The 12,503-nt window shown below is 38.1% G+C and overlaps 1 protein-coding gene across 6 annotated transcripts in view; it reads left to right on the top strand.

The window, feature by feature from the left end:
* The window catches only part of SYBU (syntabulin), a 72,374-nt gene that overhangs the window by 17,019 nt on the left and 42,852 nt on the right, over positions 1 to 12,503 (top strand). For 3 of the 6 annotated variants that reach the window (XM_027131626.1, XM_027131622.1, XM_027131621.1), the window contains exons 3-4: positions 6,581 to 6,778; positions 9,655 to 9,714. In XM_027131626.1, the coding sequence (XP_026987427.1) occupies positions 6,581 to 6,778; positions 9,655 to 9,714 (258 nt within the window). The remainder of the gene's footprint in view (positions 1 to 6,580; positions 6,779 to 9,654; positions 9,715 to 12,503) is intronic. The other 3 variants (XM_027131624.1, XM_027131625.1, XM_027131623.1) reach the window with 1 other exon arrangement.

The following is a 12,503-nucleotide window of genomic DNA, read 5'->3' as shown; positions in this document are numbered from 1 at the left end:
AGCATTGGAAGAAATCACAAAGGAAAATATGGAGAGATTTGACAACTAGAAATTAGAAAAGGTTGGTTGTCAAAAACATTATAAACTAAAAGCAAACAAACTTGGTGAAATGTGCCAAAGGGCTATGCCTTTCACGTATAAGGATTTCTTACAGATCAATAAGAATTCCTTAACACCTTAATAGAAAAGTTGTCAGAGGACATGAACAATACATAGGATAAGTGTAAAAATAAAAGGCCAGCAAACATATGAAGGACATTAAGCCTCACTGATAATTAAATACATGCAAGCTAAGACATCAGAAATACACTTTGCATCATTAACTTGGCAAAAATGCAAACAAACTAGTATTCATTATTGGCAGGAATTGAGTAAGTGGGATACTCTCATACAATATAATAGGAATATAAATTGCCTCAAATTTCTCGGAAGTCTTAGTAATCCATTTTTAGAGATATGTTCTATGAGATAATAAAAATTTTGACAGATTTATCTGTAAAATGTGGTGTTAAAGCAATTTCAAGGATAGTGAGAAAATTGGAAACATCCTAAAATACCCTACAAGAAGGAATTGATTTTTAGAAACACTGTGTTCCTATTTTAAATAGTTACTTATTTAAAATAATGTTTTTGCGAAATTAAATAAAACATTTTGACACTTTTAAAAACATACCCAAAGAAGAGATAATACCACAATGAACACCAATAAGCTGCTTGTGCACTTTATCCAGATTAATAGCAAGGTGCTGTCATATTTGCGACATCTATCCCTTTTTCCCTTCTCTCCTTTACTTTGCTGAAGCATTTTAAAGAATATATCCAGACATCATGTTATTTCATGTCTACCTACATACCTCAGCATGCTTTCTTAAAAAAAATGGACATTTTCTTACATAATCACAGTGCCATTTTCATTACTAACATGATTTAACAAGGAATTTAACATAATTCCTTGGTACGCTAGAGAACACTGAAACTACTAGCCCTAGTTGTCTCAAAAGTGCCCGTTTGCTTCCTCATGGTATCATTTAACCCAGAGGCCCGCAAACTTTTTCTGAAAAGGACCAGCTAGGAAATATTTTCAGCTTTGCTGGCCAGATGATCTCTGTTGTAATTATTCACCTTTGTGCTTGAAAGCCACAGTTGACACTATGTGAAGTATTGGGCTGTGTTCCAATAACATTTGATTTACAAAAGCAGGCCGCTGACAGGATTTGGCCTGCAGGCTGCAGTTTGCCAACCCCTGATTTAACCCATTACTGTTCTCTATCTATTTTATAAGGTGGACATTAGTTTTAAAGCTTGATTAGATTCAGGGACAGTTTTTTTGTGGCGAGAATGTGGAGAATCCTGTGTGCTTCATCTCACATCCCATCAGAGGGTATATAATGTCTGTTACCCCACTGTCAGCTATGCTAAGAATACTCAGTTGGTACAAATGGGTAAGGCTTGATCCCTCTACTGCAGACTCTCCACCAGCCTTTTGTCTGATGGTTTCATCCGTAACGTTTGTTGCCTAAATCAAGTATTTCATTATAAATAATTGCAAAATACAGTTGACCCTTGAACAACATGCGTTTGAAGTGTGTGGGCCCATTTATACTCAGATTTTTAAAATGGAGATATACTACAGTCCTACATGATCGGCTGTTTGTTGAATCCTTGGGTATAGAACCACATATGTGGTGGGCCACTGCTAAGTTACACGTGGGTTTTCGACTGCATGGAGGTTAGCACCTCTAACCCGCATGTTGTTCAAAGGTCAACTGTAGTAATTTTCTGCTATTCCATCTTCTTTCATTAACCAGAATGCTTCTGTAAGGGAGAACTTTCCAATGTCAATGAGCGATTTAAGTTATCCTGAAATACAGTTTGTCCAGTAACATTTTCTACAATCAGGATATATATTAATTCTTTCTTTCCTTTTAATTGCCAAATTTCAATATAAAGAATTGGCCCCTGGGTCACTTCCAAAGATTTCCAGTGGGTTGGGATTTTGGGGGAGTTGAAAGGGCCTTTCTTTTTTTAGTTTTATTTTGTATTACTATGAACTCATAGACCTTTAAAGTATATCCAATGATTATCAGTCATTTGCATTTATTATTCTTTCTGATGCTCAAATTATTCCATCTTTGGCCAGTGGGGCCCCTTTGTGTTGGCTACTGTTAGTCTTAGTAGCTTCTTTCTTTCTAGCCTGACAAATTCCAGGGAGAAATTTTCGATAACAGAGTGATGAAACTATAATGTATGTTGAAATTTTAACAAAACAAAGAGCAAGCAAGCAAGTAAATCCTATGTATAAAAATCAGTAAGAAGTACGCCAAATAGTTAAATATTTTTTCTGGGCAGTACAATTATAGGAAAATATTATCCCCCCCCCTTTTTTTTTTCACTTCTTTGTACTTTTCTGTGCTCTACATCTTCTGCATTAAAGATTATTACTGTTATAATTTAAAAATCTGTTAAAATTTTAACAACCCAACAGATTTTCTTTAATTTAGCAAGTTTCTTTAGTCCATTTAGAATAAGATACAAATTATCTTAAAAGATACTTATACACACTTTTTTCAGAATTATAAGTAGAGTCATTTTACAATTATTAACTATATCCTGTATTCTCAAAAAGCTTGTAATGTAAAGGGAGAGGAAAGTAGATTAAAAATCATTTTTTAACAACCTCCAGACTACAAAATTATATGAGATGTCTGCTTCTCTCATCTGTCTTTATAGACATTAAAAATTTTTTCCCTTAAAACCAATTTGGAAACTAGTCAGTATTATATTTCTTACAGCACTTGAGGTGGGCCACAACTTCTGGAGGTTCCTGGATCTGTAAATATTCTTCAGTTATCCTTAATCCTGTGGGTTGACGTATTCAAAGCAAATAAACAAGAACAAATCAGCGGAAGAACTTATTCCTCAGTATAAATAAAACAGGGCATGTAAATTAGTCTCCTTCAGTGCAGATGGTGATCATTTAGACCACCTGAGATCCACCAGGGGCCATCCCGGACCCAAGTAAATGGGATTTTAAATTGTTGATCCTGGAAGGAAATTATCTTGTATGGATCCATCCCAAATGGATCACACTGTGTAAAACATGGAAAATGGTCCTATTGCGTGTGTATTTATTTTAATGAAGTTATACTTAACCATGAATAGTGAGAAAGAAATGTAAAAACTCAACTATGTTAGAGCTGGTGTGGGTGCATGTTTAAGTGTGTTTTAAAAGAAAAACCCATTTCTCTCCAGTAGAATTGAGAGTCTCCTACACTCTCTTCCTATAAAGCCTTGGAGGAAAGCTTCCCTTATGCTAAAACCAGGCTGAAATGTTCTTACTTTTCTCCATTCTGGAAATCTGAAACAACCCACACTTTTCTGGGTAAATCATTCAGGATTTCTGCCGTTTCCTGCCCAGAAACAGTTTCCTCATGGTGTCATATTAGAAGTTTTTCTCATTGATAATTTCTTTATACTAACATAACTAATAAAAGCTATAATTCTATAAGACAAATTCAACAGTCAAGGTAGCAGCAAAGAACAGAGGGCACACACAAAGTGCTTCACTGAATCAGGTTTAATAAATAAATCTCTTTAATATGTGCTGGATCCACATGTAGTTTGGCACATAGTAAGATTAGACGTGAACAAGCAAAGAACATCAACTTGGTTCCCTATTCTTAGAATCTTGGAATAAATGTGAACTAAGAGTATCTTGCAGTGCATTTTGGAAAGGAATATTATCTTCATCTGGGCTTGTGGTCTGCTTCCAGCTCTGATCATGAAGTTAAAAAGGAGGAAGAGGAGGGAAGGGGAAGGGGGAGGAGGGAAGGGGCCCTAAACAAGACTTGTTGGAAAAATAACCACTTCTTCAGTGCTGCACAGAGGAGAATACCTCAGGTGCCACAGGTGACCAGATGACTCTCTGGTACTGAAGCTCTGTCGCTTTTGCTCGGGGCTTACTTTGCATAACTTAAAGTGTGGTCTCTGTAGTAGGAAAATTAATGGCCCTGCCCTTTCCAAAACCAGATTCCTTTGTTAGTGTTGGTCCCATTACACAAAACAGGCACATGCCCCAAGCTTCTCTGATAACTCAGTTTTTCTTGGGTATGGATTTGCCTTAACAGACTTAGCAGCTTACAGGAACTATGTGCTGGAAGTGATATTTACCAACCCCTTTTACTTACTTATAAGCTCCATCAGTATGGGGGCTGGGTACAGTGCCTGTGGCTGGTTCAGTGCCAGGACTTGATACATATTTGTTTAATGAAAGACGATGTCTCAAATCCCTCTCGTTTCCCCCACAATGTGAAGTGCAGTACCAGACAGTTAAGAGGTGATAAATGAACACTTGTTTACTAGGTAATGATTCAAATTGCTGTACGAGGTACCTGAAGTTAAAGATTTATTTAGGTATTCATCTCCTCGGTCCTTGCCCCCAGAGTTATTGGCTGTAAATATTGATGACAGGTGAGGCATACATGCCAGGTGAAAAATTGCTACTGCGTTCCCTAAACTGCCACCATTCTGAATCACTTCAGTCCCCAATTTTTAATCAGACCCTAGTACTTAATCCTTGAAATGACTAGTACTGAAAACATGGCATATCCACATTCCTTCTTATTAACTCTGGCAAAATGATAGTAGAACCAAACAAAACACATTCATTTTCTGTTTACTTAAATTACAATTTCGACGATGTTTCTCAGTACTGGAAATTGTTTAATTTTGTCCCTTTGAGTCTGAGAGTTCTCAAGAAAAATTACCTTTTAGGGTAGAGAATCTGAAGCATGGATTTTTGTTAATTTGGGCCATCTCTCTTTTAAAAGAAGTAATTTATGGAACTGACTCATAGGGAAATACTTTTAAAGACAATAGGTAATTTTGGATGATTAGACCTCAATCATTTGAGCTTCTCTGCTTTGGGATAGGAATCAGGAACCAGGCAGGCTCTCCCAAGGCCATGTGCAGACCTGTTGAACCTTGTAAAAGTGCTGGAATCTGTCTGAGTAATTAGCAACTTTGCACTCAGATTTCTTTGGATTGAAGCAATGGGACATGCAAATGTAGGAGAAAGCCAGGGACAATAGCGAAATAGCTGAGCAGTAGTGGCCAAGAGGAGTCTCATCACAGTGATTCAGGGACAAAGTCTCTTCAGTTCAGGAAGAACATAGCACATTTAAAAGAGCAACAAAGACAGAAGGTATGAACCGTGCACTAAAAACCATTTACTTCCAGAAACAGACCATTGAGGTCCTATATAGACTAATATGTCCAAAAGTCAAAAAAGATACAAGAGAAATACATCATTTTACTAGTGCCAAGTTCACTTTGTTCTAGGAACTTAGATATTTCATAATAAAAATTGAAATAGAGGCCAAAAGTGAAGCAAAGGCAATTACTTTTTAGATGGATTCTAGTCATCTTAATTCAGGCAACCAGTATATTTTATTCAGAACTACTTCTGTTTCTGTCTTCATTCAAGCTATGAAGTTTTAAGATAGCCTTTGATAGATGGCAAGTTATTTTAGTTCCTTTAATATTTATAAAAGTGTAAGAGTCCTAAAAGTTATTAGTACTAAATGTCCTTATTCATTTTTTGCCCACTTAGTTACTAAAATAACTCTGACATCAAAATATTTCCATGTCATAAAGAATTATTTAGCAGTGAAGATTTACCACTAATTGATTAGTTTGAGTAGACATACTGTTAAGTAATGTTGATTGGCTTTAAATTCCCATACAGTTCTCACCACAGTATAACTGAATTAACCAACCATTATAAATATTTAATAGATATGGAAAGCATTTATAGGAGTCAGCAATGCGACTTTCCTGTTTGCTTTATAAGCATCTACACAGGTCACTTCATATCATGCATATTAACTTATAGTAATGACCATGGTAGTAATATATAACTTGAAAGTTAAGGGAATATTTTTAATTTGAATATCATTTTTATTTTACCCAGTTACCTCAAGCAGCAGTATATCTGACTGATGTATTTTGGGTTGAGTGCGTTTTATAATAAAACAGGATCACTGCCTTCTGCTTTCTTGAACTCCTAAAGCCAGCTCTCGCCTCTATCAAACTCTGTGAACCACTTGATGGGCCCAGTAATCAAAAACTGGGTGTGGTCAGTAATATTCAAGTAACTTTTTCCTAACCCCGACGACCCCGAAGACTTCATATGAATAATCCTGAATTGCTCTGGCAAACGTTTCATTTACCTACCCCATCAAAAATGTATGGACGATTATGACCCAGAAGTATACTACCTCAAGGGTCAAAACAAACTAATTTAGGTTTTGACAACAAGAATGTTACAGAAATATTTGTGATGCAAAATCTTGTAAGGTTTTGCCTTAAAATATGTTTTATAATAGCTGATATTTCCTTTGTTAACACGATTGGCCAGAATATGGAAAATAAAAGGCAAGTCACCCACAGGAGTCAACCCGGGCCTCTTGAGCAGAGTACGTGTGTGAGCGCGTGTGGGCATGGCTCACTGCCTGCCCTCCCTTTGCCATCATTGATTTCCTCCCTCTTCATTAAACACTCATTGATTCTTGTCTTCCAGATGACACAGGCTGTCCTAGTAGTCAGTCAGTATCTCCCGTGAAAACGCCCTCGGATGCTGGCAGCAGCCCTGTTGGCTTTTGCCCTGGAAGTGATGAAGACTTTATCAGAAAGAAATGCACAGTTGGAATGGTTGGTGAGGGAAGCATCCAGTCAGCTCGACATAAGAAGGAACCAAAGTCAGGCCTTGTAAAGCCAGGTGAGTGTATGTAAACTCTTCATGTTCTTATTGGAGCAATATGACTAGAGGGATTTCAAATGAAATTTGAAATGAAACACCTGGATATCAAGGTAGGGAACACTAATGCTGTACCTAGCACCCAGAAACATCTTTTTTTTTTTTAAGTAAAGGAGGTAGAGCATAGAGTGGAATATTTTCTGTACTAGTCGTTAATAATTGAGAATGCATAGTGACATATGTGTCCGTTATAAAGACATGTAAAAAAGGGAGGAAATTTGAAGAAATGTTAACTGAATGGTCTAACAGACACTTAAACTATATAATTAAGTCTAGCATAAATTATACTAAGAAATTACTTGGTACCATTCAAAGTGTGCACACATTGTGAAAAGAACAGGTTATCTTGATGCCCATATGTAGGGCTGGGCATACTTGCTGACCTAGTTATTTTATTTGCTTTTAAAGATTTAAATATGAATATGATGCTATATATTCAATATATATATACATAGAATGTTCAATAATTACAAAATAGTAAAAGCTATGAGGTGAAATGGAGATTTTTATTACAGTGAATGAGATGCCATGAACATCAGAAAAGGTCAGTTCTCAGAATTTGCAATATATAAATCAATATTTTCCATCTCAGAAATATATACAGTATATGAACAAATATAGTTTTAGTGAAATTAAAGTTATAACTTGAAAATAAAAGGACCTGAGTATTGGCATTGAGAGACAACCCCTATATTGCATTATTTTCTTCAGTATCACCAGTTGTACTATACATATTAATGAGCCTGAAAAGACAGATGAATGGCTTGCCTGAGCCCCATTCCTTACATTTGTCTTCTGATTTTTGTTTGGTGATATCATTATTGTGCAAGGAGCTATAGATGGCTTTATTTCAATGGAGCCAAAGGTTGGTCCTGTGTACGCTGCCATTGGAAGGTCCTGTGTCCTCTTCCATCTCTCTCTGCTTTTGTTCTTCCTGAATAATTGACATGCATAGCATATCTTAATGGATTATTCTTCGTCTTGCTTTTGTTCAACCAAAGAGAATGTTGTTTAGTCTGAGAGCAAAACTTAAACTGTATGAAGAAGAAATCCCCTGTTTCCTAATAGTTCCTGGTAAATGTTAGTCATGATGAATTTGTTAACAGTCCTTTGCTTCGGAAAAATATAAAAAAGAAAGAGAATGGTACACAATGGAGAAGACAGCATATAAAAGAGAAAGATGGACATTGTAAAAAAGGTGTTGGGTACCCCCAATATTTAAGACAGAGACAATGAATTGAAGAGTGTCCTGTAATTATAGCCAAGAAATAAACCATTACCTTGTGTACTCAAGAATCAGAACTGTCTTCCTCCCTCCCCCAGCTCAGTTCTCCTTTTTTTAAATTAAGAAATAATTGATATACCATAAAATTCACCCTCTTAAAGTGTACATTTCAGTGGTATTTAGCATATTCAAAAGATCATACAGGGCTTCCCTGGTGGCGCAGTGGTTGAGTGCCTGCTGATGCAGGGGACACGGGTTCGTGCCCCAGTCCAGGAAGATCCCACGTGCTGCGAAGCGGCTGGGCCCGTGAGCCATGGCCGTTGAGCCTGCGCGTCCGGAGCCTGTGCTCCACAACGGGAGAGGCCACAACGGTGAGAGGCCCTCATACCGCAAAAAAAAAAAAAGAAAAAAGATCATACAAACATCACTACTGTCCAATTTCAGGACATTTTAATCTCCCCCAAAAGAAGCCTCATACCCATTAGCAGTCACTGTCTGCTTTTCCTTTCTTCCAGCCCTTGGCAACCACCAGCCTACCCTCTGTCTGATTTGCCTGTTCTGGACATCTCATATAAAGGAATCATACAATATGTGGCCTTTTGTGTTCGGCTTCTTTCACTTAGCATAATGTTTTCAAGGTTCATGTATTAGTACTTCATTCTTTTAATGGCTCAGTAATATTCTATTGTATGGATATACCACATTTTAAAATAGACTTTTTTTTGAGCAATTTTGGGTTTACAGAAAAATTGAGCAGACAGTAACAGAGTTCTTATATCCCCCCTCACTACCACTACTTCCAGTTTCCCCTGTTATTAACATCTTGCCTTAGTGTGGTGACAGACCACATTTTGCTTATCCATTCACAGTTGATGGACATTTGGATTGTTTCCACTTTGGGGCTATCATGAATAATGGTGCCATGGACATCCATATACAGGTTTTTGTGATGCTTTCAGTTCTCTTGGGTATATACCTAGGAATGAAATTGCTGAATCATATGACAACTCTATGTTTAACCCTTTGAGGAATTGCCAAACTGTATTCCCAAATGTCTGCACCACTTTACAAACCACCAGCAATGTATAAGGGTTTCAGTTTCTCCACATCTTTATCAACAGCTGTTATTGTCTATCTTTTTGATTATACCCCCTCTAGTGAGTGTGAAGTGGTATTTCATTGTGCTTTTGATTTACATCTCCCTGGTGGCTAAAGATGATGAGCATTTTTTTTTTTTTTTTTTTTTTTTTGCGGTACGCGGGCCTCTCACTGTTGTGGCCTCTCCCATTGCGGAGCACAGGCTCTGGACGCGCAGGCTCAGCGGCCATGGCTCACGGGCCCAGCCGCTCCGCGGCATGTGGGATATTCCCGGACCAGGGCATGAACCCGTGTCCCCTGCATCAGCAGGCGGACTCTCAACCACTGCGCCACCAGGGAAGCCCAATGATGAGCATCTTTTCATGTGCTTATTGGCTATTTGTATATCTTCCTTTGGGAAATGTTCTCAATTTTCTTTTAACCTGGGAGCAGTCACCAATGGAGTCTGCTTCTGTAGCATACAGGATGTGAGTTTAAGAGCAGAAGCCCTGTCATCCTCTTTTTGTATTCCTAGCACACAGGGGCCGGTGTGTATCGAGGGCACAATCAACATTGGTTGACCTCAACAGCAAAGGTAGGCTATGGGATTGAGAATATGAAATGCTGCAGGAAAGAATGTCCTCTTCATGGATTGTGAAGAAAAAGTAGATTTTTATTGTGAAGGTATTGTAGGACTTGAATGCAACCTGAAATTATTTCATTTTTGTTATTCACCATGCCTCCACCCCCTGGCCCCATTCCAAAAACACTTTATGGTGGTGACAATACAAAGAAACAGTGAAAAAAGAGACAAGTGTGGTGCAGCAAGAACAACCTAAATTTAAATGGCAGTTAAGATTATCCTTGCCCTTCCTTGTTTCAATAATCATAATAAGAATAATCATATCTTAACGAAAGATTTAAAACCCTATGCGTATGTGCAGAATCCACCCTCAGCAAGTCTGGTTCCTACAGAAGATACTTGCTAAAGATCAACTGCTTGTCTTGCTGAGAATGTTTAAGCCTTATGCTTTCATGAAGAACATGCAGACAAAAAGAATAAAAAGGAGAGGGGGAGGGAGGGAAGAAGGGAGGAAAGAAAACAAGAGTTGTTCTTCATGCTGTTTTGATAATGGATCATTTGAGAATAATGAAGGCCACAGACCCATACTCCAGAAAAACACACACAAAATATCACATACTATTTCTGAGGTTTCATGGGTCTCCTTTATTAGGATTTATGACTCCTAGTTTAATGACCCTTGCCCAGAGGCAGAGCCTGAAACGGGGCCTTTGTCAACTGCTTCTGATTTAATTGCTCAGAGGCAAACTTATCACCTACGTAGTGCTGACCTCGTGGTTTTTTGATTTATTTGCATTTTATCAAGGTCACAGGGGTCCCTAAAGGTTATTTCTTAGTTGCCTGAAATTCCTAATGTCATCACTAAAAACCATTTCTCGAGCTTTTGACTGGGCCCCAGTTCTGGACAGTAAGCTCTTTGTATTTAGAACAATCTGCACCGTGACCTATAGTTCTCTGAACTTTCAGCAGAATAAATCTATCATTCTCATAAATAGGAAGAGAGGAAATCCTGGAACCGAGGCCCCTGGGTGACTCCAAAAATTATAAAATGCAGAGACAATCTGTTAAACCACAAGAAGATACTGCTCTCGGTTAAAATATTCCACCTCCTCTGTCCCCAGGTGACCATCTCCCCTCAGCCTAAACTCATCTTCCACTCTTGATGTGCGCTCTACTTTTTTTAAATAAATCGACTCATTAGGACCAATACCAGTTTATTAAAATAGCAAGCAATTAGTATCTCTTATACAGATGCTCAAGGGCCCTTTAACATTAACCTGGGCTCGTTTTATTTTAGGTCCGTTGTTCTAGATTCTGGAAACTGCTGTTCATCTCAGAAGGGAGTTATAGAAATGCCCCTTTGGTCATTCAGATAAAGAGCTAATAATATTTACTGAGTATCTAATGCAGAAGGAGAAGAGAACTGTGTCACAGGATGCCAGGAAGGGCTCTGAAAGGTGAGCTGAGCACGCCAGCACCTCTCCAGCAGGGTACTGTGGCACGCGCCCAGCATGAAAGCCCTGCTTTCCGCCAAGCAGGACTCATGTTGGAACTTCTTGGAGGCAGTGAGCCTTCTGTCATTTTGGCTTCTATCACTTAATGCCTATGCAGATTTAATTAAAAATTACCACCAAAGAGCGGAAGAAAACACCCCTGCAGTTCAGTTGAATAATGGCTTTGCCTTTTTCATGTCAACTCAGCACACATTTAAGACTGAATCTCCAGAGTGTAATACAATGTCTGTCATCAGGTAGGTGTTCAGTAAATACTTCTCTGAGAATAGAGTGCACAAGGAATCATGTGTAGTGTGGGGGGAACATGGGAAAGATAAGCAAAGATGACCTCAACATCATCCCTGCTCTTAGGGACCTTATCGTTTAAGGCAGAAAACTACAATAAATCTGGGCTGCAGTACAGATTAAAAGGAAGGGAATGAAGGCATTCTGATTGGGAACTTTTTTTTTTAATAATTAATTTTTATTGGAGTATAGTTAATTTACAATGTTGTGTTAGTTTCCGCTGTACAGCAAAGTGAATCAGTTATACATACACATATATGCACTCTTTTTTAGATTCTTTTCCCATATAGGTCATTACAGATTATTGAGTAGAGTTCCCTGTGTTATACAGTAGGTCCTTATTAGTTATCTATTTTATATATATAGTAGTGTGTATATAAAATCCCAATACTTTTTGAGGGATCTGCGGTGCTACCATTCCTTCTCCCAGGTGCTTTTCCTATATGTAGTTCACAGTCAGTTTTCCTGATGAGATTTTTCTCACCTAGAAAGGAAAGGCCTAATTGGATTTCTGTGCTAGGACATTAAATGACATTCCTGGGCCTCCTTTAATGCTTGATTTCCTACTTGGGGAGCATCTTAACCCAAAGGAGAAAAAGACCCAGTGTTATTGTTCTACAAATGCAAGTACTAAATCCTTCCTACACAAGGCTTGTGGGAGAGCGGGGGAAGAATTACACAATTTAAACAAATATTTAGAAAATGTGAAAGGGAGAAAAAAACACCTCCCGGTTAAGGAGATAGGTCAGGAGCAAATGGTTAGGGTCACTATAATTGAAAAGAAACCCACATTTAGAAACTGAAATGTTGAAATCTGCATTTGAAAGATGTCACCTCTGCCATCAGCATTCAGACTAAGTTAGTATTCCCTTGTCATCAGACACCACCCAGGCTTTTGAAATCAGAGACCTGGCCAGATGAACTGTAATAACCTCACAACAACAACAGAGGATGGGTTACTTTAAGAAGACGCTTTCCCACATTCAGAGGCATTTGCTGGAA

This window comes from Aethalodelphis obliquidens, unplaced genomic scaffold (genome assembly GCF_003676395.1).
Source record: "Aethalodelphis obliquidens isolate GAN/ISIS:26980383/991018 unplaced genomic scaffold, ASM367639v1 scaffold39, whole genome shotgun sequence".
NCBI classification, from domain to species: Eukaryota; Metazoa; Chordata; class Mammalia; order Artiodactyla; family Delphinidae; genus Aethalodelphis; species Aethalodelphis obliquidens.
Note: the sequence above shows the minus strand (reverse complement) of the source record. Positions and strands in the feature narration are given on the sequence as shown.